This window comes from Lepidochelys kempii, chromosome 7 (assembly GCF_965140265.1).
Source record: "Lepidochelys kempii isolate rLepKem1 chromosome 7, rLepKem1.hap2, whole genome shotgun sequence".
NCBI lineage: Eukaryota > Metazoa > Chordata > Testudines > Cheloniidae > Lepidochelys > Lepidochelys kempii.
Window position 1 is genome coordinate 125491898 of NC_133262.1, and position 23993 is coordinate 125515890.

General features: G+C 59.9%; 1 protein-coding gene across 6 annotated transcripts in view; it reads left to right on the forward strand.

Annotated features, from left to right (window-relative positions):
• R3HCC1L (R3H domain and coiled-coil containing 1 like) overlaps positions 1-23993 on the forward strand; it is a 60288-nt gene extending 36295 nt beyond the window's left edge. For 5 of the 6 annotated variants that reach the window (XM_073354648.1, XM_073354651.1, XM_073354652.1 and 2 more), the window contains 5 exons: positions 18636-18811; positions 19194-19264; positions 19922-20017; positions 20580-20720; positions 23118-23993. In XM_073354648.1, coding sequence (XP_073210749.1) covers positions 18636-18811; positions 19194-19264; positions 19922-20017; positions 20580-20720; positions 23118-23173 — 540 coding nt within the window. In that variant the 3' untranslated portion in view covers positions 23174-23993. Of the gene's footprint in view, positions 1-18635; positions 18812-19173; positions 19265-19921; positions 20018-20579; positions 20721-23117 lie in introns of those variants that run through there. The other variant, XM_073354653.1, reaches the window with a different exon arrangement.

Sequence of the window (23993 nt, forward strand, 5' to 3'; positions counted from 1 at the left end):
GCCATTTTATACAGAGAAGAGAATCTAATCTGGGCTAGGAAAGACCTTGGTGCTGCTGAAGAAGCAGACATCTGTGAATTGCAGCACACCTGATGTCTGCCTGATGTACCATGAGTGGGGGTGACACAGATGCAGGACTGTGTGCCCACCGGAACCAGAGACTGCATTGCAGTGTGTTTGTGCAAGGGGCGGAGTTAAGGTGAAGCAAGAGTTCAGCTTAACCTCTGCATTCCCTAGCTCTGCCACCCTGGCATTGCTGCTGCATGGTAACGGGAAGCATCTGGAACTTCCTTCTGCTGTTTAAAATAAAGAACAAACTTAGAAATCAGAAAATAATCTGCCTGCGTGTACGGGCAGGGCTGCACACAGTGGTCATGTCGCTTGGCCTTTATCAGCCTGCGGCCAGTCCAGTTAGAGCCATGCAGGCCCCTGTTGTGGGTTTGGTTACCCTGTTGTAAGGGTGCTGGTATCTGAAGTGGATTCCCATCAATATACAAACTACGCTATCCCAGTCCGAGCACCTTCCTAGCAATATTCTGATTATTATTCATCTACATTAGTGTAGTGCCTAGGAGCCCGGCCACAGACTGGGACCCTGCTCTGCTAGGCGCTGCACAGACAGAACAAAGATGGTGCCTTCCCCGGCAAGCATCCAGTCGAGTATGATACAAGTCAGCAGCTGGAGACAGACAGGTGAGGGCGTCCAGGGAGCAATGAGACAGGATTGGGCGGGGCATTCAGCACGCCCTATCCTTGTTAAGTATTTTGTAGGCTTCATGGCAAAGGAGGGTTGTGAGAGACTTTGTGGACATGCACAGGGAGCCCCTCCCAAGCAAGGGGCAGCTTGGGAGAAACACAGAGGTGCTTGTTTGAAAATGTAACCAGTGGGCGATGGGGCTCGTCGCAGGCAGGAGTCAGCCTGTGATGCTACCAGTGCAGAATCACTGCCCGGCCGACAGCTAAATCAGCACCTGGAGGGTGTGGGCTCGGGGGAGGGACGGCCAGCCAGGGCAAAGCGCCAGCAGCCGTGAGTACAGAGCTTGCAGTGCGCTGTCTCCTGAGGGTTGTGCTCACCCCAGCAGTCAGGCCTGCGGGTGGGTGGGAGGTAGGTTGTGTGTGGCGGGGGCGGATGTGTCTGGGTGGGGCTGGGGGAGGTGTCGCTGTAATGTGAGGGTGCACAGGTACTGTGTGGGTCTGGGGTGCGGGGGAGATGAAACTGTCCCCGGGTTGCTGGAGTCAAAATCTCTGTGGCTTGGTCCAGGGTTGCTGGGTGGCTGCGGAGCAGCAGGGAGGGTCTCTGGCAGAGCCGTTAGCTGCAGCCCTGTGGAGATGGACCAGTGGGGACCTGGGTGTGCTGCTCTCTGCGTTCCCATTGTCCGCGGGGGCAGTCAGCACAGCAATGTGGGTTTAGCCTTTTCTGCAAACGTTCCCCCCTTGGTCCCAGGATGGCATCCCACAATGCCCTGTGCTGGGACGTCCCTGAGAGCGGCTGGGCAGCGTTTGCAGGGACTCTGGGGTTTCCCCAAGCCATGCGGAGGTGGCGTTGCAGGGCAGGATGGAAACAGAGCACCTTAAAGATTTGGAAGCCCCTCATGCTTTGCTGAAGAGCCTGTTAGTGGGGACACCTGGGCTTCCTCTGTTATCAGGCCCCTTTGCCTGCGGGAGAGGGGCGGCTGTGCAGTGAGGAGTGTGGATGTTGTGGCTAAGATGTCCTTAAGGTTCCATCCTATTTACAGTGATGATTCAGCCTTTTTCTTTTTTATGCAAGACACACACGTGTCTGCCCCCAGATTTCCAGCACAACTTCTCAGGGCAGCGCTAACTTCATCAGTTTTCTGGGCTCTCAAAAATTCACATTCTTCAGGTGACGGCCCCTAGCTGTGCTGCACGCATGGGGTAGGCGTGTGCACCAGGCACCTGAGTCTGGGATTTTTTGCAAGCCGTATCTGTTGGCCGCACATAGAAGATCAGGGCTGGAAGGGACCCCAGGAGGTCATCTAGTCCAACCCCCTGCTCAAAGCAGGACCAACCCCAACTAAATCATCCCAGCCAGGGCTTTGTCAAGCCGGGCCTTAAAAACCTCTAAGGAAGGAGATTCCACCCCCTCCCTAGGTAACCCATTCCAGCGCTTCACCACCCTCAGCTCTCCTCATGCTCCAAACCAAGGGCATAAAAGATGGTGCCCCCCTGGGGTCTGAAGCCTGTTCCTCAGACTCGTCATTCTCTATAAGCTGAGCAATCAGCTACTTCTTAGTGAGCCTCCTGATGCTCAGCCCTCTCTCCCTGCAGAGATGTGCCAGGTCGCTCTTATGGAGCTGGTTATAGACCATTTCCAGGCTGGTTTCTTTCAATACCCTCATTCTTTCGCTGGCAGCCACTTGCTGCCAAGCGCCTGCGCTTGCAGGCCACCGTCTACAGGGGGCGTCCGCGAACCATCCTCTGTTACCAGGTTGTCACGGACTCACCGATCGTGCCCACTCTTGGCCCCATGTGGTCCATGGCGGGTGCCCCTTTCAGTGAGACAGCCCTTCTCCCGGGGGTCCACTCTCTGTCGGGGTTAAGCCCCTCCACCTCCTGGAGCCACACCTCTCTGAGCCTTAGCACGCCTGCCTTTCTCTCGCCGTGGGCCCCTCAGGGAGTCCACTTGCTCTGGACCCACGGGGCCTTCACCCCCCGAAGGGGACTATGCAACCCTGTTCTCTAGACAGGAGTGACTCTCAGCCAGCATAAAACAGGAGGTTTATTGAGCATTGAACACAACACGGGAAACTCGCATGATCTCAGGCCTGGCCTCCCTCAGCACAGCACATTCAAATCTCCCCTGTATCCAGGGGGGCTCTGCCTGCTCCCTCCCTCCAGCCCAGAGCCCCCCTGCTTCCCAGCTGGGCATCTGATGTCACCGGCCCCAAGCCCCCCTCTGTCCATTGTCTTCTGTCCAGGTAAACAGGTGTGATGTTATTGACATAATCTGGTATCGTATAGATCATCATTGCAACCAAGGTCCTGTAGTGGCACCAAATCTTATATAAAGGGGGTCAAATGAGGTGTCTAAGACAAGGTTATGGTTTGCTGGTTATGATTATGCTGTCTATATGTGTGTATCATTTTTGTAGTTGAAGTTATGAATATTGGCTCTATACTGTCTGTAGTTCAAACTTGTGCTATGCTTTGACGAAGTGGGACTGTTCTTAATGTTTCCTCTGAATACTGTGGGGGTGCCTCAGTTTCCCCTAGGCAGTTCTTAAGTATCTAGGTGGTGGGATAAGGGTGTATGATCATTGCAGAGCCCTAGAGGGCAGGTGTGTGCAGGGGACTGGACACAGAGAATGGCCGACACCCTGTTTCCTGGCAACTGATGGCCTGGGCCCTTCCCCTCTGCAAGGTGAGAGCTAAAGGGCTGGAGAACAAAGGGATCCGGTGCCCTCCTGGCCCGGGAAAGGGACAAAGCCCAGCGGAGGAGCGGCTGGAGAGAGTTTCGGTTTTGGGTCTGGCTGGGGACATGGAGTGAAGGGCAGACATGGTTGTCTGGCTCACTTCCCCCCAAAACGGACCCAGCTGAGGGGTCCTGTTCTCTGCACCTACAAGCTCTGTGTTAGACCATGTTCCTGCCGTCTAATAAACCTTCTGTTTTACTGGCTGGCTGAGAGTCCCGTCTGACTGCGGAGTTGGGGGACAGGACCCTCTGGCTTCCCCAGGACCCCGCCTGAGCGGACTGGCCGTGGGAAGCGCACGGAGGGGCAGAGGATGCTGAATGCTCCAAGGTCAGACCCAGGATGGTGGAAGCTGTGTGAGCTGTGTGTCCTGCAGACAGGCTGCTCCCAGAAAGGAGACTTCCCCAGAGTCCTGCCTGGCTTCATAGGGAGCAGTTCCAGAGCATTGCCCGGGGACTCTGTGACATATGCTTTTGGGTGACACCCCAGATAAGTTGGTGTCAGCTCTCCCTAGCCTGCTTGATGGCTCATTAAGGACCATCAGCTACATAACTGACCCATTGAGAGAAGGCAGACACCCCTTGTGACTCAGCAAGGTGTGCAGGGACCTGCCTATGGACAGAACTCTGAGGTTTTTTCAGGCCATGGGATGGACAGCTTGTCTTTGGGACAAAGAAAGCAGAGACCACATGGCAAGAGACTATAAAAACCTGCTGCAGCTCCTCCATTTTGTCTTCAGTCCTGCTTCTGAGCTCTGGAGGGACTTTTCTACCCTGAAGTTTTGAACCAAGGACTGAAGGACCCACCCCAGCTGGGGATGTTCTCCAGAGACTTGATTTGAACCTGCAGCTTATTCCATCGCTGCTAAAAGCCTGAACCAAGAACTTTGTCGTTACTGTGTGTCATTGATTCCATTTAACCACTTCTAGCTCTCATCTATATTTATTTCCTTTTATGAATAAACCTTTAGATTTTAGATTCTAAAGGATTGGCAACAGCGTGATTGGGTAAGATCTGATTTGTATATTGACCTGGGTCTGGGGCTTGGTCCTTTGGGATCGAGAGAACCTTTTTTCTTTTACTGGGGTATTGGTTTTCATAACCATCTGTCCCCATAATGAGTGGCACTGGTGGTGATACTGGGAAACTGGAGTGTCTAAGAGGATTGCTTGTGTGACTTGTGGTTAGCCAGTGGGGTAAAACCAAAGTCCTCTCTGGCTGGCTGGTTTGGTTTGCCTTAGAGATGGAGAAACCCCAGCCTTGGGCTGTAACTGCCCTGCTCTAAGCAATTTGTCCTGAATTGGCACTCTCCTGTTGGGTCCCACCAGAACCAGCATCGTTACACCTGGCCACCTAGTACTGGCCTCGTCAGCATATTTGGCGGGGAGCCAGCCATCTCGTCGTCCTCCCTGGAGGAGCTGGTTACTCCATCGCTCTGACTCGGCCGGACGCAATGCCCAGAGCTCGTGCTCGGGGGCTGCAGAGCTACAGGTTGAGCCAGAGGAAGCCCAGGAGCCCCAGGACAGCTAACTAGGCATTCTGCAGCCTTCCACTCCCAGTGGCGTGGCCTTGGCCATTGTGGGCACACTCCGGTTTCTTCGCTCCCACCCCTACGAGGGCTGAGGAGCTCTGCTTTGCTCTGTCCAAGGGGGAGTTGTTGTTGGTCACCCCCCACTTAGCTCTTTGGTGTCTACAGAGTGGTCCAAGCAATGGCACCCAAAGGCTACTCCCTCTGAGAAGGGACACAAGCTACTCGGCCTTCTAGGGAGAAAGGTCTTCTCTTCCACCTTCCGCCAGTTCAGGGTCTCCACATCAGGTGACCATCCCTCAGGACATCAGTCAGAACTCGCCTTCTCTGCCTTGGTCACGTGGCCTGATGCACACACGTGATGCTGTTCACTGGCCTTCATCTTTGCTGCCTACAAGCCTGGCTTCTCTTCATGCACTCCACGGAGAAGGCAAGAAACACGGCAAGGCAGGTGTTAGACGGTCGTCTGGTGGATTCAGCTGGAATTCCTTTCCTCACCCCAACTCCCAAGACAACCGTTGTTACCGACACCTGCCTCTTGGGTTGGGCTGTTCACACGGACAATTGTGGCATCTCAACCGTACGGGATCCAGGGAATGCATCCATTTACTTGAACTGTGGGTGGTCCATGGAGCCTGCGACACCTTCCTCCCTCTCATCGAGTTCAGCAATGTCAGACGACAGACTGGTATTTTATATAAACGTGCCTGGGGGTGCATAGAGGTAGTTGTCCTCTGGAACTGGTGCATCAGCCATCGCATAGCCGTACCAGCAGCATGTTTACTGGGGTGCAAAACTCCCTAGCGGGCTGCCTGTGCAGACAGTTTTCTGCAAATCACGCATGGGAGATTCACCGTTCAATTCTCGACGATGTCTTCTCCCAGTGGGGACCGCTGGTGTGGGAGCTTTTCACCTCGTGGGAGAGCAGCAAACTTCCATGGTGCTGCTCCAGCGCACCCTTCCGCACCCTGCTGTTACAGATGCAGCCTGCCGAACGCCAGGGCCCGCGCACCCTTCCGCACCCTGCTGTTACAGATGCAGCCTGCCGAATGCCAGGGCCCGCGCACCTTTCCGCACCCTGCTGTTACAGATGCAGCCTGCCGAGAGCCATGGCCCGCGCACCTTTCCGCACCCTGCTGTTACAGATGCAGCCTGCCGAGAGCCATGGCCCGCGCACCCTTCAGCAGCCTTTAACCTTTTGTTACAGGTACAGAAAAGAAGAGAAAACATTGGAGCATTTGAAGTATAGAGGATGAAGTAAGGCTGTCTTTTTATTAACATCCCTTGTTCCCTCCCCCTGCAGCTGCCGAGAGTCTGTGGAAGGAAATCCCCTTGTCTGACAGTCTCCTAGATGGTAATCCTAGAAGTGTAGGGCTGCAAGGGACCTCACTGGGTTGTCTAGTCCAGCCCCCTGCACTGAGGCAGGACTCAGTATTATCTAGCCCAGCAGTTCTCAAACTGTGGGTCAGGACCCCAAAGTGGGTTGCAATCCCACTTTTAATGGGGTCGCCAGGGCTGGCTTAGAATTGCTGGGGCTTGGGGCTGACGCCTGAGCCCCACAGCCCTGAGCGGTGGGGCTCAGGTTACAGGGATGGTGAGGCTCAGGCTTTGCCCCACTCCACGCGGGGTGGTGGGACTTGGGCAGACTCAGACTTCGGTCCCACCTCCTGGGGTCGTGTAGTAGGCTTTGTTGTCAGAAGGGAGTCGCAGTGCGATGAAGTTTGAGAAGCCCTGGTCTAGCCCATCCCTGACAGGTGTGTGTCGAACTGCTCTTAAAAACCTCCAGCAATGGAGATTCCACACCCTGCCTGCGTAGTTTGTTCCAGGGCTTAACCACCCTGACAGGAAGATTTTCCTCATGTCCTAAAGTCCAGCTGTGCTTGGCGGGGGAGCAGTGAGTTTAGCTGGAGCTGTTGCTGCTGTTACAGTCTGATCCTGTTTCCTGACAGACACACACAAGGGGGAAGAAAACGGCAAAGAGAGAAAAATGCAGCTCTGGTCTTGACGTCACTTGCAATCTCAGTGCTAAAAACGCAGGCCCAGCACATGGTCTTATCAGCCCCTCGGAGACTGGCAAACTTGTTCTGGGCATTGCGTGGAGCTGCCTTTCTGGGCAGTGCTGTAAAATACTGTCTGCGTCTTGGCCAGCTCAGCCAGACAATTTTATTAAGAAAAAGAGAAGGAGGACTTGTGGCACCTTAGAGACTAACCAATTTATTTGAGCATAAGCTTTCGTGAGCTACAGCTCACTTCATGTGTATGATAATCAAGGTGGGCCATTTCCAGCACAAATCCAGGGTTTAACAAGAATGTCTGAGGAGGGGCGGGAGGCGGAAAAAACAAGGGGAAATAGGTTACCTTGCATAATGACTTAGCCACTCCCAGTCTCTATTCAAGCCTAAGTTAACTGTATCCAATTTGCAAATGAATTCCAATTCAGCAGTTTCTCGCTGGAGTCTGGATTTGAAGTTTTTCTGTTGTAATATCGCAACTTTCATGTCTGTAATCGCGTGACCAGAGAGATTGAAGTGTTCTCCGACTGGTTTATGAATGTTATAATTCTTGACATCTGATTTGTGTCCATTTATTCTTTTACATAGAGACTGCCCAGTTTGACCAATGTACGTGGCAGAGGGGCATTGCTGGCCCATGATGGCATATATCACATTGGTAGATGTGCAGGTGAATGAGCCTCTGATAGTGTGGCTGATGTGATTAGGCCCTGTGATGGTGTCCCCTGAATAGATATGTGGGCACAGCTGGCAATGGGCTTTGTTTCAAGGATAGGTTCCTGGGTTAGTGGTTCTGTTGTGTGGTGTGTGGTTGCTGGTGAGTATTTGCTTCAGGTTGGGGGGCTGTCTGTAGGCAAGGACTGGCCTGTCTCCCAAGGTTTGTGAGAGTGATGGGTCATCCTTCAGGATAGGTTGTAGATCCTTAATGATGCGTTGGAGGGGTTTTAGTTGGGGGCTGAAGGTGACGGCTAGTGGCGTTCTGTTATTTTCTTTGTTGGGCCTGTCCTGTAGTAGGTGACTTCTGGCTCTATCAATCTGTTTCTTCACTTCCCCAGGTGGGTATTGTAGTTGTAAGAATGCTTGATAAAGATCTTGTAGGTGTTTGTCTCTGTCTGAGGGTTTGGAGTAAATGCAGTTGTATCATAGAGCTTGGCTGTAGACAATGGACCGTGTGGTGTGGTCTGGGTGAAAGCTGGAGGCATGTAGATAGGAATAGCGGTCAGTAGGAAGGAAAGGGCCTGGGGCCAGGGGAGCGGAGGCTGACTGAATCTCACATCCCAGGCAATGGTCGGGATACAGCTGGAACCAGAGGAGCTGGTGATGTCATCTGGGTCCCTGTCTTTGCCCTGGCTGGTCAGGACTCCTGTGAGGCCCCATGGGGTCCCAGGAAAGGGTGGGCGTGACAGCCCCGATAGAGGAGCGTGCTTCTTCCCTTTCTTTCTGTCAGCCAGCATTGCAGTAGCCAGCCTTCCCCCCCCAGGGCTCTGTCAGAGGACCCCAAAATGAGGGTGAGGGGTGAAATAACCCCACCCCTCGATGTTTTGTCCACCAATTTCCGGCACACCCATTTTGCTCCATTGATTCCTAGGCACTTCTCCTGTGTGCCTGGCATGATCTCCCACAGGCCTTGGGCTCCAGCAGAAGGCCACCACATTTGCGGGAGCTCTGGCTGACTTGTGCACCTCCTCTCAACCGCGGTTGTTGCTGTCGGTTATTGTGAGATGTGGTGAGCGTTCGCTCCCGGCTGAGCACACGCTGAAGGTGTGTGTGGGCCCAGCGGTCCCGATGCCCCTGGGCTCCCCGCCGGCCAGCCCGTGGCCCCGAAAGTGCGGCCGTGGGGCCGGGCCATGCTTGGGCTCTCCTGGGAATTCTTTCAGCCCCCACCGTGGGACCGCGGTGGAGAACAGGCCGCCCTGGGGGTGTGGGGCTGGAGTCCTGCTTGGGGCAGCCCCACCCATGCCCCTGATAGCACTCACCTGCCAGGTTTGCCCAGCAGCTAGTGTCCTGAAGCCCCACCATGTGGGGATGGATGGCGGCTGAGCTCTGCCCTGGGTTGGGGGTGCAGCTCTGGCTCTAGCCTGCCCTCTTGGTGCCGTGTCGCTGGCTGGCACTAGCTGGTGAGCCAGGGGAAGGGCAGCTCAGTCACTCCAGCCCTGACTGAGCAGCTGCCCAAGGAGCAGGGCAGGGAGCCCTTGCAGTGGGGTAGGCCTCCCGCATTCCTAGCAGGCATTGCCAGGAGCAAGCAGGTAGGTTCAGGCAGAAGGGCTGCAGCTGGCAGCGTCTGGCCACCTGGGCTGGAGAGCTCGCAGAGCGCTGCCCTGACCTGTGCCGTTAGGCCTGGAAGCAGCCGCTTGGCAGCCCATCTCTGTCATCCCTCTTCCCCCTCCCCTGCACTCAGTGGTTCGTGAAGGTCAGGGCTGGCAGGGGCTAAGCAGCTGGAGCAGTTTGCACTCCATGGTGTCTGATCATCGGAGTTACCCGAGTGCTCTGCTTCCTGGAGCATCTCCGCAGGGCCCGATCCTGCCTGAGCCACGCAGCACAATTCCCACCGATGCCGGGGCAACAGAGGGGCTCAGCCTGCTGGATGAGAGCTCTGAGAGCGCTCCTCGTGAACGCAGGGCTGGCCCGGCCCCACAGTGCTGCTGGCACGCTCTCCGATAGCCGGAGTGTGTCCCACGTGCTTCGCAACTCGGCCGTCCCTTCCGCCAGCCCCCTCGCTCCCTCCTTACTGGCAAAGGGTCTGAATTAATACTGCGCAGTGACTGAGCTGCCTGGGGTTTACAGCCTCGAGCCTGGCAGCCCGCTGCGTCCTGCTACGGCTGCCTGGGGATCGGGCAGGGACTGGGGCTGGGCAGAGCTGCCGGAACTAGGGGGGGCTGCTGCACCCCCTGGCTTGACGTGGTTTCTGTCATATCCAGGGTTTACAGTTTGCTTCAACGGCTCTCAGCACCCCCCCTACAAATAGTCCCAGCACCTCTAGGTTATAGACGCCCCCTGCACGGTACCTGCCCTCCGCACTCAGGCCCTGCGCGATGGGCCAGGAAGGGAGGCAGTGAGTCACGCTAACAAATGGCTGCTTTGTTTGCGCGGGAGCCGGCCTGACTGGAGCAGTAAATCCGCTGGTTGGCCGAGGGAGCGGCTCTGCCCGGGACTCAGCACTGCTGCGGGGCCTGTGACAGCGAGAACGGCCCCGTCCAGTCTACCAGGGGATGCGTTAGGCGCTCAGTGACCGGGTGCCAAGGGTAACGCAGCCGCACAGCAGCTGGTGGTGGCTGACCCCTGGCAGCGCGGGAGGAGCAGCTCCTGGGCTGCAGTACGGCTAGGTGTGCCAGGCCAGTGGCTCTGCTGCGAGGGGGGGTTTCCTCTGTCCCCTGGGCATGTCGAAGGTGCTCACCGCCGTGGGATCCAAGTGTCCTTGGATGGGATGTAAAACAGAGCTCCAGGCAGCCTGGTGCTATTAGAGATTGTGACAAAGTGGGACTGTTCTTAATGTTTCCTCTGAATACTGTAGGGGTGTGACGATGTGACTCAGCAGGGAGGGGGGAGTGTTGACCTGGGAATGTGCCCTGGGGATGGGAGACCTGAGAGCCTGTCACCTGAGCCAGGAGGGGGAGGGGGAGGTAACACCTCTGCCCAGGAATGTGGACGGAGGCTGCAGCAGGGAACCTGCTGGGTGGGTTTAGTTTCAGTTTGGGGCTGGGTGGAGGAACACAGGGAACCCCAGGGCTGGGGTCTAAGCTCCCTGCTCCCCCAGAAGGACGTGATTGAGGGGTCCTGGTTGTACCCACAAGCTCTGTTTTTGGACTGTGTTCCTGTTGTCCAATAAACCTTCTGTTTTACTGGCTGGCTGAGAGTCTCAGTGGATCCCAGGAAGAGGGGTGCAGGGCCTGGACTCCCCCACACTCCGTGACAACTGGTGGCAGCGGTGGGATCTACTGCACCCCGTGAACGGCGCTTCCTGCAGTAAGTGACTGGGGAGCAGTAAAACGAAGGGGAATTGACGGGGACCAGGCGTGCTGAAGATTCAGAGAGAGACGGTTTCGGGGGGCGGTTAACCCCTGGGAATGTGTGACCAGAGAGAAAGACTTTTGCAGTAACAGGGTCCCCCGGGGGATTGCAGCGAGCGGTCCCAGGGGCGGAGGAATCTGCAGCTCGACCCTGGCAAAGAGGTGGTGACCTCGAGAAGGACTGGCACACGAGGGGCTTTTCCTGGAAACCGTGGGAAGCTGCCCGGCCTGCGAGGGGCCAGCAGGGAGATGTACGCTAAACGCCTGAAGAGCGACCTGGTGGAGCTGTGCAGGCAGAGGGGGCTGCACATCGGGAGGTCCACCAAGGAACAGCTGATTGCCCAGCTGGAGGAGAGGGATCGCTTGGATGACCCGATCCCTGTCCCTGAGGGAAGCCGCCCGGCAGACGCAGCGTGGGCCCTGGGGCCTGACCGGGCTGGGAGGGGTCAGACTGCTGCTGAGGGCATCCCGAGACCCTTCCTACCTATGTCCGGGGGAGGGGTTGGGGGAAGCCCGGCGAATACCGAGGGCACCCTGACCCCGGCACCCAGCAGGGGATCCTCCCGGCGGAGCTCCCCATCCCTGGAGCGGAGGCGGCTGGAATGGGAGAGGGAGATGAAAATGAGGGAGCTGGAGGATCATGAAAAACAACGTCAACATGAGCAGGAGGAGAAGGAGAAACAACGTCAACATGAGCGTCAGGAGAAGGAGAAACAAAGACAGCATGAACTGGAGCTGGCCAGGCTGAGGAGCAGTGGGGCCCCGGCTGCGGCTGCGGTGAGTGCGGGGGGACCCAAGACTGCAAGGAGCTTTGATAAGTGCTTCCTGGCCCAGCGGAAGGAGGGGGAGGACATAGATAGCTTCCTGACGGCCTTTGAGAATGCCTGTGAGCTGCACAGGGTTGACCCCGCAGACAGGCTCCAGTTCCTCACCCCCTTACTGGACCCCAAAGCCGTGGAGGTGTACAGCCGAATGACAGGGGCGGAGGCAGGGGACTATGAACTGTTCAAGCAGGCCCTGCTCCGTGAGTTTGGGCTGACCCCCGAGATGTACCGGAGAAGGTTCCGGAGTCAGCGTAAAACGCCTGAGGTCACCTACCTACAACTGGCCAACCGGATGCAGGGGTATGCCCGCAAGTGGACAGCTGGGGCCCGAGCTAAAGAGGACCTGCTGGACCTAATCGTACTGGAGCAACTGTATGAACAGTGCCCGTCCGACCTGAGGCTGTGGCTGGTGGACAAAAAGCTCGAGAACCCCCAGCACGCAGGGCAGCTGGCCGACGAGTTTGTGAACAGTCGGTCAGGGGGTAGCCGGGAGGAGTCCCAAAAGAACAGGCCCCCCCTGATGCAGAGAGAGAGTCACCAGGGGGCCTCCCAGCGGGGAAATAGGGAGAACCCCCTCCCACGGGGAACGCCTGGCGTCGGGCCCCTCCGACCCGCTCGAGGGGACCAACGTGACCTGAGCTGCTATCACTGTGGCCAGAGAGGCCACGTACGGTCCCAGTGCCCCGGGCTCAGGGACAAACTGAGCAGACCCAACCTACCCAGGGTTAACTGGGTAGGGACCCAGCTGGACGAGGGGCAGACGACCCAGGAAAGGGGGCCTACCAGTTTACCACCTGCCCCGGAGGGAAGAGTACCCCAGGCCAGCTCCACCAGAGGGCTGGAGGCTCTGGACTCAGGGTGCTCAGTTTACAGGGTGGGCGCGGGGCTGTCCCTCCGGAGAGAGTGCCTTGTTCCCCTGGAGGTGGATGGGAGGAAGGTCAATGGATACTGGGATACGGGCGCGGAGGTGACACTGGCCCGGCCCGAGGTGGTGGCCCCAGATCGGGTGGTGCCCAACACCTATCTGACCCTGACAGGGGTGGGCGGGACCCCATTTAAGGTGCCCGTGGCAAGGGTACACCTGAAATGGGGGGCCAAGGAGGGCCCCAAGGATGTGGGGGTACACCACCATTTGCCCACTGAAGTTTTGATGGGGGGAGACCTAGAGGACTGGCCAAGCAAGCCCCAGGCCGCCCTGGTTGTGACACGTAGCCGGAGCCGGCGAGGGGCACTGCGCCCTGACCTCGGGGAGGGTATCACACCGGAGGCGCAGGACCCTACCCTGGTGGGGAGGGAGGGCCGAGGGGCACGGCTCAGAGAGGCGGAGGCCTCGGACCTGGCCAGCGAGAGGGAACCGGGCCCCATCCCTTCCCCAGCCGCTGAGTTCCAGGCCGAGTTGAGGAAAGATCCCTCCTTGCGGAAGCTCAGGGACCTGGCCGACCTCAGTGTGGGACGGACCATGAGGAGAGGCTGCCAGGAGAGGTTCCTGTGGGAGAAGGGGTTCCTGTACCGAGAATGGGCTCCCACAAGGGAAGTAGAGTCCTGTGGGATCAGGAGGCAGCTGGTGGTCCCCCAGAAGTATCGCTGCAGGCTCCTGTACCTGGCCCATGACATCCCCCTCGCAGGGCACCAGGGAATCCGGCGCACCCGGCAGAGGTTGCTACAGAACTTTTACTGGCCCGGGGTCTTTACCACGGTCCGGCAGTATTGCCGATCCTGTGACCCCTGTCAGAGGGTGGGGAAGGCCCGGGACAAGGGGAAAGCGGCTTTGAGACCTTTGCCCATCATAGAGGAGCCTTTCCAGAAGGTGGCCATGGACATCGTGGGGCCTCTCAGCAAGACGACCCGGTCGGGGAAGAAATACATTCTGGTGGTGGTAGATTTTGCCACCCGCTACCCCGAGGCAGTGCCCTTAGCTTCCATTGAAGCAGACACCGTGGCCGATGCGCTCCTGACCATTTTCAGCCGAGTGGGGTTCCCCAAGGAAGTCTTGACAGACCAAGGCTCCAACTTCATGTCGGCCCTGCTCCGGTGCTTGTGGGAGAAATGTGGGGTCCGGCACGACTGGGCCTCAGCTTATCACCCCCAGTCCAATGGGCTGGTGGAGAGGTTTAACGGGACGCTAAAGATGATGCTGAAAACCTTTATGAACCAGCACCCGCAGGATTGGGACAAGTACTTACCTCACCTGCTGTTCGCGTACAGGGAGGTGCCCCAGGAGTCGACCGGATTTTCGCCTTTCGAACTGTTATATGGCAGGAGGGTGAGGGGCCCCCTGGACCTGATGAGAGACGAGTGGGAGGGGAAGGCCACTCCCGATGGAGAGTCAGTGGTGGAGTATGTCCTGATCTTCCGAGAGAGACTGGCTGAACTCATGGGCCTGGCCAGGGAGAATCTGGCCAGAGCCCAGAGGAAGCAGAAGGTCTGGTATGACCGCACGGCACGGGCCCGTGCCTACGCCACCGGGGATCAGGTGATGGTTCTCATCCCAGTGAGAAAGAACAAACTACAGGCCGCCTGGGAGGGCCCTTTCAAGGTCGTCAAGCAGCTCAATGAGGTAAACTATGTGGTGGAGCTGTCAAACCGGGTGCACCACCGCCGGGTGTACCATGTGAATATGATGAAGCCATATTATGCCAGGGGGAATGTGGTGTTGGCCGTGTGTGGACAGTGGGAAGAGCAGGGAGATGACCCTTTAGTAGATCTATTCCCTGGGACCAGAGCTGGTTTCCCCCTGGAAACAATTCCCCTCTCGGATCAGCTAACCCCTGCCCAGCAAGCTGAGGTCAGGGAGGTGCTGCATCCGTACCGACAGCTGTTTTCCAACCAGCCTGGACGCACTAATCTGACTGTCCACCGGGTGCAGACAGGGTTGCACCCGCCGATAAGATGCTCCCCCTTCCGAGTCACAGGGAAAACTGCTCAGGACCTGGAAAGAGAGGTCCGGGACATGCTGGCTTTGGGGGTGATCCAGCCATCTGCCAGCCCTTGGGCCTCGCCGGTGGTGCTGGTCCCCAAAAAGGACGGGTCGGTCCGGTTCTGTGTGGACTATCGGAAGCTCAATGCCATCACTGTATCTGATGCCTACCCCATGCCCAGGCCGGACGAGCTCCTAGACAAGCTGGGAGGAGCTCAGTACCTTACCACCATGGACCTTACAAAGGGCTACTGGCAAGTGCTGCTGGATGCAGATGCCCGACTGAAATCGGCCTTTATCACCCCTCTGGGGCTCTATGAGTTCCTGACCCTGCCTTTCGGCCTCAAGGGAGCACCGGCCACCTTCCAGCGCCTGGTGGACCAGCTCCTGAGGGGGATGGAGAGTTTTGCCGTGGCGTATATTGATGACATCTGTGTCTTTAGCCAGACCTGGGAGGACCACGTGTCCCAGGTTAGACAAGTGCTGGACCGACTCCAGGGGGCTGGGCTGACTGTAAAAGCGGAGAAGTGCAAGGTGGGGATGGCTGAAGTATCTTACCTGGGCCATCGGGTGGGGAGCGGCCGCCTAAAGCCGGAACCAGCCAAGGTGGAGGTGATCAGAGACTGGCCCGCTCCCCACACCAAAAAGCAGGTCCAAGCCTTTATTGGGATGGCAGGATACTACCGAAGATTTGTGCCCCACTTTAGCGCCATCGCCACCCCCATCACGGAGCTATGCAAGAAGGGGAAGCCAGACAAGGTGGTCTGGACCGAACAGTGCCAGGTGGCTTTCCGGGCGCTGAAGAAGGCTCTGGTCAGTGGCCCAGTTCTGGCAAACCCAGACTTTGACAAGCCCTTTGTGGTGTTCACCGACGCCTCAGACACGGGACTGGGGGCGGTGTTAATGCAGGAGGATGAAAAGGGGGAGAGACACCCCATCGTGTACCTGAGCAAGAAGTTGCTACCCCGGGAGCAACACTACGCGGCCATCGAGAAGGAGTGCCTGGCCATGGTGTGGGCCCTCAAGAAACTAGAACCCTATCTCTTCGGGCGGCACTTCACCGTCTACACCGACCACTCTCCCCTGACCTGGCTGCACCAGATGAAAGGAGCCAACGCCAAACTCCTGAGATGGAGCCTGCTCCTGCAGGATTACGACATGGACGTGGTCCACGTGAAGGGAAGTGCCAACCTGATAGCGGATGCGCTGTCCCGGAGAGGGGGCCCCGAACTTCCCCAGGTCACTGGTCAGCGTGACCCCGCTCAGTTCAGTCTCAAAGGGGGGAGAGATGTGACGATGTGACTCAGCAGGGAGGGGGGAGTGTTGACCTGGGAATGTGCCCTGGGGATGGGAGACCTGAGAGCCTGTCACCTGAGCCAGGAGGGGGAGGGGGAGGTAACACCTCTGCCCAGGAATGTGGACGGAGGCTGCAGCAGGGAACCTGCTGGGAGGGTTTAGTTTCAGTTTGGGGCTGGGTGGAGGGACACAGGGAACCCCAGGGCTGGGGTCTAAGCTCCCTGCTCCCCCAGAAGGACGTGATTGAGGGGTCCTGGTTGTACCCACAAGCTCTGTTTTTGGACTGTGTTCCTGTTGTCCAATAAACCTTCTGTTTTACTGGCTGGCTGAGAGTCTCAGTGGATCCCAGGAAGAGGGGTGTAGGGCCTGGACTCCCCCACACTCCGTGACAAGGGGTGCCTCAGTTTCCCCCGTGCATTTCTTAAATCTCTCGATGGTGGGATTAAGGGAGTGTAACTGATGGCCTGGCCCTTCCCCCCTGCAAGGTGAGAGCGAAAGGGTTGGAGAACAAAGGAATCCGGTGACCTCCTGGCCCAGGAAAGGGACAAAGCCCAGAGGAGGAGGGCCTGGAGGGGGAGTCAGTTTGGGGTTGGCTGGGGACGAGGAGTGAAGGGCAGACGGGGTTGTCTGGCTCATGGCCCCCCAAAATGGACCCGACTGAGGGGTCCTGTTCTCTCTACCTACAAGCTCTGTTTTAGACCATGTTCCTGTCGTCTAATAAACCTCCTGTTTTACTGGCTGGCTGAGAGTCACGTCTGACTGCGGAGTTGGGGTGCAGGACCCTCTGGCTTCCCCAGGACCCCACCTGAGCGGACTTGCTGGGGGAAGCGCACGGAGGGGCAGAGGATGCTGAATGCTCCGAGGGCAGACCCAGGAAGGTGGAAGCTGTGTGAGCTGTGTGTCCTGCAGACAGGCTGCCCCCAGAGAGGAGACTTCCCCAGAGTCCTGCCTGGCTTCGTAGGGAGCAGCTCCAGAGCATCGCGCAGAGACTCGGTGACAGAGATCCCTGGGCCCTGCTCTAGAGCCAGACATGACCCCAGCATCCTGGCTGCATCCTGTGCTGGAAATGCGCTTTGCCCCTCTGAGATCCTCTGGGGCTGGGCTGGACCCAGGGTTCCGCTGGTGGGCATAGCACAGCAGGGAGAGCATGAGACAGATCGCTGCCCCTGGCGTCATCACTGGGTCTCAGCACGTGGCTGTAACCGCTGGCAGCGCTGGGCGTCCCTGGGCCTGTCCTGCAGTGCCTGGCGATGCTGGGTCTCGGCACGTGGCTGTGACCGCTGGCAGCGCTGGGCGTCCCTGGGGCTGTCCTGCAGTGCCCGGCGACGCCCCGGGGGGCTGGTTCAGGGTGGGACAGGATCCCCCATGCAGTGCGTTGCGGTTACCTCTGTGGGGCTGGGAACTGCTGTGCCCGTGCGATGTGGAAGCATGAGCTGCTGTTGTTACTAGGACTCTGTGCCGGCCTGTCTCTCTGCGGGGTCCCAGGAGACTCTGTAGATAAGAGCCTTTCAGTGCCTTCTGTGTCCCTGTGCCCAGCGGACACATTGGCTGCTGGGTGGGAATGTGCCTTGCTCTGGAGAACCGGGGGAGCCCAGGGCAGAGCCTGGACTGGGTGAAAGGTTTGCCACCCAGGTCTGTTCGCTGTCTCTCGGGCAGAGGCGCAGGCTGGCATAGGACCCACTTGAGGGGGACCGCCGTAATGTGGGAAGGGGCAGCCTGGCTTCCTCATGCAAGTGGAGTGCAGTCCCCAGGCTCTGACTCCATCCCATCAGTCAGCCCCAGCTTTGATCCATGTTGCAGATGATACTCTGGCTCCGGCTCCAGCAGCTGTGCCCCGGGGCCTCTCCCCTGCTCCAAAGCTGCAGGTGCCCCAGGCCCTGCCTGTGCCCTGCTGCCCCTCCCAGGACCCAGGGGTGACACCTAGCCTATGAGCGCCATGTCAGGGGCTGGTTAGTGTGTCCGGCCCTTGGTCCAGATCCCTTGGAGAGTCGCTGGGACCGCTCCATCTCCAGTGCTCATGCGGCAGCTTGCAGTGCCCAGTGTGGCCCTTTGCCTGCCTGGTGCAGGCCCGGGGAGGTCCAGCCGGGGCACTGGGGTTGAGCTGGGCGTGTGGTGTGCTGGCCTTGTTTTGGGGAGGTGCCATGTGACTGTCCCTGTGTGGGGCAGCGTGCCCTGGCAGGAGCAGTGAGCATGACCAGCATGTGAAGGGTTCCCAGGGAGCCAGCAGCCAATGCACCAGCCGTGGCTGTGCCCTGCCCCCTGTCTCGGGACCCCAGTGGCACAGCAAAGCCAAGGGAGGTTAGTAATGGGAGAGGCCCAGCTGCAGCGTGGAGGCCCGATCGATAGTTCCCTGCGTCCCCAGGGCTGTTAATCCATCTCCCGGGCTGATGGCCGGCATGCGGGCCCAGGAGCTCACCCCATTTATCAGCCTGCTTGCTCTCTCCACACAGAGACTGCAGCCAGCCAGGCTGCCAAGCTGCAGAGTGTGCAATGGGGCAAGTTCCTGAATGGAGCAGCCAGTCCTGCGAGCCGTCACACTGAACCGGGCTGTTGGGTAGGGCGGGGGGTGCCCAGCCTGGGCACCAGGGGGTAGCTCACAGCCCCATGTATGTCCCCACAGCTGTTGGGCGGTGAAAAGCCCAGGAGCAGCCTGCAGGAGCCCCGCTTCGACTACTCCGGCTGGCAGCCTGCTGAGCTGGACCTCAGTGACTCGGAGCTGCCCCATGTCATCGAGATCTACGACTTCCCGCAGGACTTCGGCACCGCTGACCTGCTGCACATCTTCTGCAGCTACCAGTGAGTCCCCCCGGCCCAGGCAGAGAACACCGCCCCCAGAGCCCTGCACGGTCGCTCTGCGCCAGAGGCCAGGAATCTTGTCCCCGACCCTCCCCCCAGCAGCGCCCAGCTCTGCAAGCTCCTTTGCCAGATTTGCACGCCCCCGAGATGGCCACAGGGCTCTGGATCGAGGCCTTCCCCAGCCAGTTCCCGCTCCTGCCCGCTGAGCCTCTGGGCTCTGCCTGTCCTCCCTCCCGAAATGGCGCTGCAGAAAGTGCTCCAGCCTTGTCTAGCCCCTCCCCAGGGTCCCTGTCCTTGGCGGCCCCGGTGCCCCCTGTCCTTCGCCCCCACGGTGCTGATGCCATCGATGCCTCATATTTCAGCTGCTCGCTCTCCCTGGCAGGAAAAAAGGCTTTGACATCAAATGGGTGGACGACACGCACGCACTGGGCATCTTCTCCAGCCCCATTGCAGGTACGTGCACCTCCAGAGCTGGGGCGGGTGCAGCTGTGAGGCTCCTGGGTAAAGTCCTGCCCATTGCTGGTGCCCAGGCTGGAGTCTCTGCTGAAGGAGCAGCCTGGGTGAGATGGGCAGTGCTGTGTCCACCCGCTCGCCCCCAGGGTGCTAGGCACTGGGCTCCGTGTGCTGGCCACAGGGCTGGCTGACCTGCCTGGGCTCCTGCTGGGATGGGCAGGGCTGTGGATCAGCGACTGGCAGACAGCCAAGCGATGCTGTTAGTCGAGGCTGGCCGCTGAGACTGCCAGCTGTGGCTGCTGGGGTGTTCTTGGGTGTGCCCTCCCCCCACCTGGCACAGCCTGGGGCTGGTTTCGTTGCTCTGCTGTTGCCTGTGGGGCGTGGGGAGGCTGGGTCCAGGTGCCCCGGCACTGGTCTCCGGGTGGGCATGGGCTGCTCGGGCATGGGCATGGCACAGAAATGGGACCTTGCCCGGCGTGCTCCTTTTCCCTTACCGCAAGGGCAGGCTGGGCACGGCACTGCTGAGCCTGGGGGCCAAGGAGCTGGGAGAGCCCTGTTGGTCCCTGTTCTCAGGGCTTGCCCGGCAGGCTCCCCGGCTCTTGGTGCAGCTCCCTTGGGGGTCCCTCCCTGACTCTGGCCCCCGCCCTCTTCCCGCAGCGCGCGACGCCCTGAGCAGCAGGCACGTGATGGTGAAGACCCGGCCCCTGGCGCAAGGCACAAGAGCAGCCAAAGCCAAAGCCAGGGCTTGTGCTGGTGAGTGCGGAGGGGGGCAACCTCCCCATCCCAGCTGCTGGGCTCCAGGAGTGGAGTCATCACATGGGAATGCTGCTGCAAGGGTCTGGGGCCGTGCAGCACCCGGATCGCGGCTCAACTGGCCCACGGGCAGGGCAGTGTTGGAGCCAGGAGAGAGCTGTACCTCCCCCGTGCTGTGCTCAGAGTGCCCTGCAGGGTCAGGGTGCGTGGGACTGGCCATGGATGCCAGCGTCTGGTTCGGTCTGCCGTGATCCCCTGGGAACAGGTGGCTGCTTGCTCCAGGCCCGGTGCTAAGTGGCCTGGCACAGGGAGGACAGCTGCCTGCATGGCCCAGAGCAGGGAGGTGCCCACGGGGCGGGGACCGGACAGGGAGCAGGGCTAGGACTCATCTGGCCCCAGTGCAGCCAGCCGCATGGGGGAGCCCACTGCAGACAGGGCCTTGGCGTCTGGCAGCGATCACAGTGTGGGGCGGGTTAGCGCTCCCCACAGCCAGGCCTGGGACACGCGTCCCTGCTAGCTCCGTGCTGCAGTCCCTGGGGTGATGGCTATCTCCTCTCTCCAGACTTCCTGCAGCCAGCGAAAGAGCGTCCGGAGACGTCTGCGGCCCTGGCCCGGAGGCTGGTGATCGGAGCCCTCGGAGTGCGGAGCAACCAGAGCCGAGCCGAGCGCGAGGCCGAGCGCAAGAAGCTGCAGGAGGCCCGAGGTTGGCTCCTAGCTGCTGCTTTCCTGCTGCTTTCCTTCATCCCTGCAGCCTGGGCTGTTCGGCTTGCAGGCGCTGGGGGTGTCACGTCGGGGCAGTGGGGGCATGCAGGGGTTTCTCAGCCATCTGCTGCCCGCTGCCCGATTGCTGCTGCTGGCTGTTCAGGGAGAGCCTGGCCCAGGCCTCGCTGTCTGCTTGTGGAGAGCCGTCAGGCTGGCTGGCTGCACCTGCAGCCACGCTGGGATCTGTGCTTGCGTGGGAGAACCCGGGGGGCTGCAGGCGCTGCGGGAAGCAGTGCTGATGTTCAGTGCTCTTCACTAGGGGGCGGCTGAGCCCTGACCCTGGGCCTTGCCCCCAATTCGGGCCCTATCCCAGGCATTCTGGCCAAATTCCCTCTGTGGAAAGTAAATCCCCCTGCCGTTTGTGGGGGGGGGTTAGGCATTCGCCCCAGCCCACCCCAGAGGCGGCTGCAGCTTCGTGGGTGGGGAAGTGCGGGCGGAGCGGCTGGTGAAAGGCTGTGGCACGGTGGTGCTGGGCAGCGTTGGTTAGATGCCAGTTTGTGCTACGCCCTGGCCCTTGGCCGCTCTGGGAGTTGGGCAAGCAGTGAGACCGGGCAGCGGAGCCCCACGACCAGCCCCTGCGCTTCAGCTCCATGCCCACCTCGTTCCTGGCACAGCTTGGTGCTGCCAGGACATGGGCCAGGCTTTGGGCAAATGCTGCCCACATGGCCAGTCCGGGCACTCCTTCCCTCCCCACACGGGGATGCAGGGTTGGTGGGGAAGCCATTCCCCCAGCTCACTGGCCAAGCTGCCTGGCTCCTAGCCCCGCCGGGGGCCGCTCTGTGCTGCTTCACAGACCAGAGCACGGTGGGGCAGGAACAAATCCTGGGTCCTGCCTCGTGTAACCCCAGCAGGCCCCACACTTGCATTTGGTGAGTCCCTGGGGCTGGTGGCTCCCGCAGATTGTCCAGTGGCTCCTGGCCCTGCCCGCCCAGGGCTGCACACTCCTGCCCCCGTCCTGGCTTAGCCTGCTCCACCAGCCCTCCTCCCACGTCAGCACTGCCCGGCCTGGCTCCTTTCTGCCCTGCCCCATCTGTCGCTGGGTGCGTGCGCTGGGTGAGGTTGGCCCAGGGCATTGTGCAGTGCCAGCTCCTCTCTGGTCCTGCCCGCAGCTTTCCCCTCGCTCTGAGGCGGGGTCCCTGTGCCATGGTGCCCTCACCCGCCACTTGCTGGTGCTTGCAGCCCCTCCCCCATTTAGTGCCTGCTGCAAATCTCATTGCCTGTCTTGGCTAGCTCCGGGAGAACGATGGTGGGGCCTGTTCCCTGCAGTGCCCCCCGGGCCTTGCCCAGCTCAGCCCTTTGTTGCTGGTTGAAGGGGGAGCGCTCTGCCTGGGGGTGTGCAGGCAGCTCTGGGAAGGGGGAGCGGGTTCTCCACCCCAGGACCTGTCTTCGGCTCCACGGTTTGCAGCCCCTCTACAGCCCCACCTGGGGCAGCATCTGGCAATCGGCTGGGCTGCTGGGCAGAGCCTGCTGCAGGCTGTCAGTCTGCCCGGCCCCCTCTGGCAGGCATGGCAGCTGGCTCGCGGCCCTCCAGCTGCAACGGCCAGATAACCGGTGATGGAGCGAGCCGGGCGGGCCAGGAAACAGACCGAGTGTAACAAGGTCACGGTGAATGTCCAGAGCGTGTCTGTCTGTCGTGAGCATGGAACGGGCCAGGAGATTAACCCTTACCTGTCTGCCTGCCACGAGAGCACTCTGCCTTTCGTGGTGTGCCCATGTGTGCCTGCCTGCCCATGCAGACCCTCGCCCCCTGCCCAGGCCCCCTCCCTCCTGCCCACTTGTGGGGTGGTGTTAGTGCTCTCTGGGACTAGGAGTCCCTGCCACTCTTACCCAGGGCATGATGGTGCTGTGGGGGGGGGCACAGTGGCAGGGAAAAGCCTGGAGCTGAGCAGAGACCTCCCATTCCTGTGGGTCCACCCCACTGCGCCCCTCGGAATAGCTGAGTGAGGGGCCCCCTCAGGCCAGGGGCAACTGCCCTCCCCACCTGCCTCTGGCAGCAGGTGCATTTCTCCTGGGCTGCAGGGATCAGCTCGTGCCACTAGGTGGAGCCCAAGCAGCGCGCTCGGTGTGGGGCACCAGAGCCAGCTCACAGGTGGGGGTGACAGACAGGCTGGGAGCTCCCAGGCCCCCCTTTCCGGCCCTCTGCCTCACTGCTCTCAGCCCCGAGAGCCCCTGCCCGTCTAGTGGACGGCCTGGGAGGGGTGCTGCAGTAGGGTAGCAGGAGCGGGGGGCATGGGACATGGAACACGCTGTGGCTGGGACAGCCGGGGCTGGTGCGGGCCCTTGCTCGGAACCCAGGGGCCTGGAGCCAAGCTTCACCCTCCCTCCCTTGTCTCTGCAGAGAGAAAGCGCCTGGAGAACAAGCAGCGGGAGGACATCTGGGAAGGCCGGGACTGAGCCAGGGCTGCAGCGGAGACGACCGGAGCACCCAGGGCTGCTGGCAGGCACATGATGGGGGGCACTGTGGTGCCATGGGTTTCAGATGCCAGTGCAGCCCAGTGCCAGCTGCACCCACGCAGGCTGGCCAGGCTGTGTCAGAGGGGGGAAGGGGAGAGGCCTGTCTGGAGCCTGGCGCAGGGGAAGCGGGGTCTGGCTGACAAAACACAGCAGCTGTTTGTATTAGGACTCTTAGTGGGGGAGCCTGGCAGGCCCTGCCGCCGGCTGTGTGCACCCCTGGAGGGGTGTGGGGGCTGGCAGGCCCTGCTGCCAGCTGTGTGCACCCTGGAAGGGGGCCTTGGCCTGCCCCGTCCCCGTCCCTTGCCCTTTGAGACCCTGGAGTACAGGGAGTCAGTGATCTGGGGCAGGAAGGGTTTGAACGCTGGGCTGGGGCAGCGAGAGCTCAGCTGAGTCTGGTGGCTGTGCCCTGTGCCTGGCACTGCCCAGGCTATGCTGGTGCTGGGTAACGCTGTCCTGACACACTGGCTGCAGCCTCGTTTGCTGCTGGGAACGTGGCCTCCAGGCTGCCCAGCTCGCTCTCAAGATGGTAACCCCCTTGCTCCCTGCAGCAGCCTGGACCATGCAAACAGCCCTAGGCAGCGGGAGGGGATTTTGCAGGACTCTGCGTGAGCTGTGCTTTGGTGAGCCATGCCGTGCTGTGCTGTGCCGAGCCGAGCCAACGCAGCCTGGGGGCGTGCCAAGCATGAGTGAGTGAGAAGCCGTGTGAGATGGAGATTCCCTGTCCTTTATTTTGCTATTAAATTGCCTGGTTTTTACACTG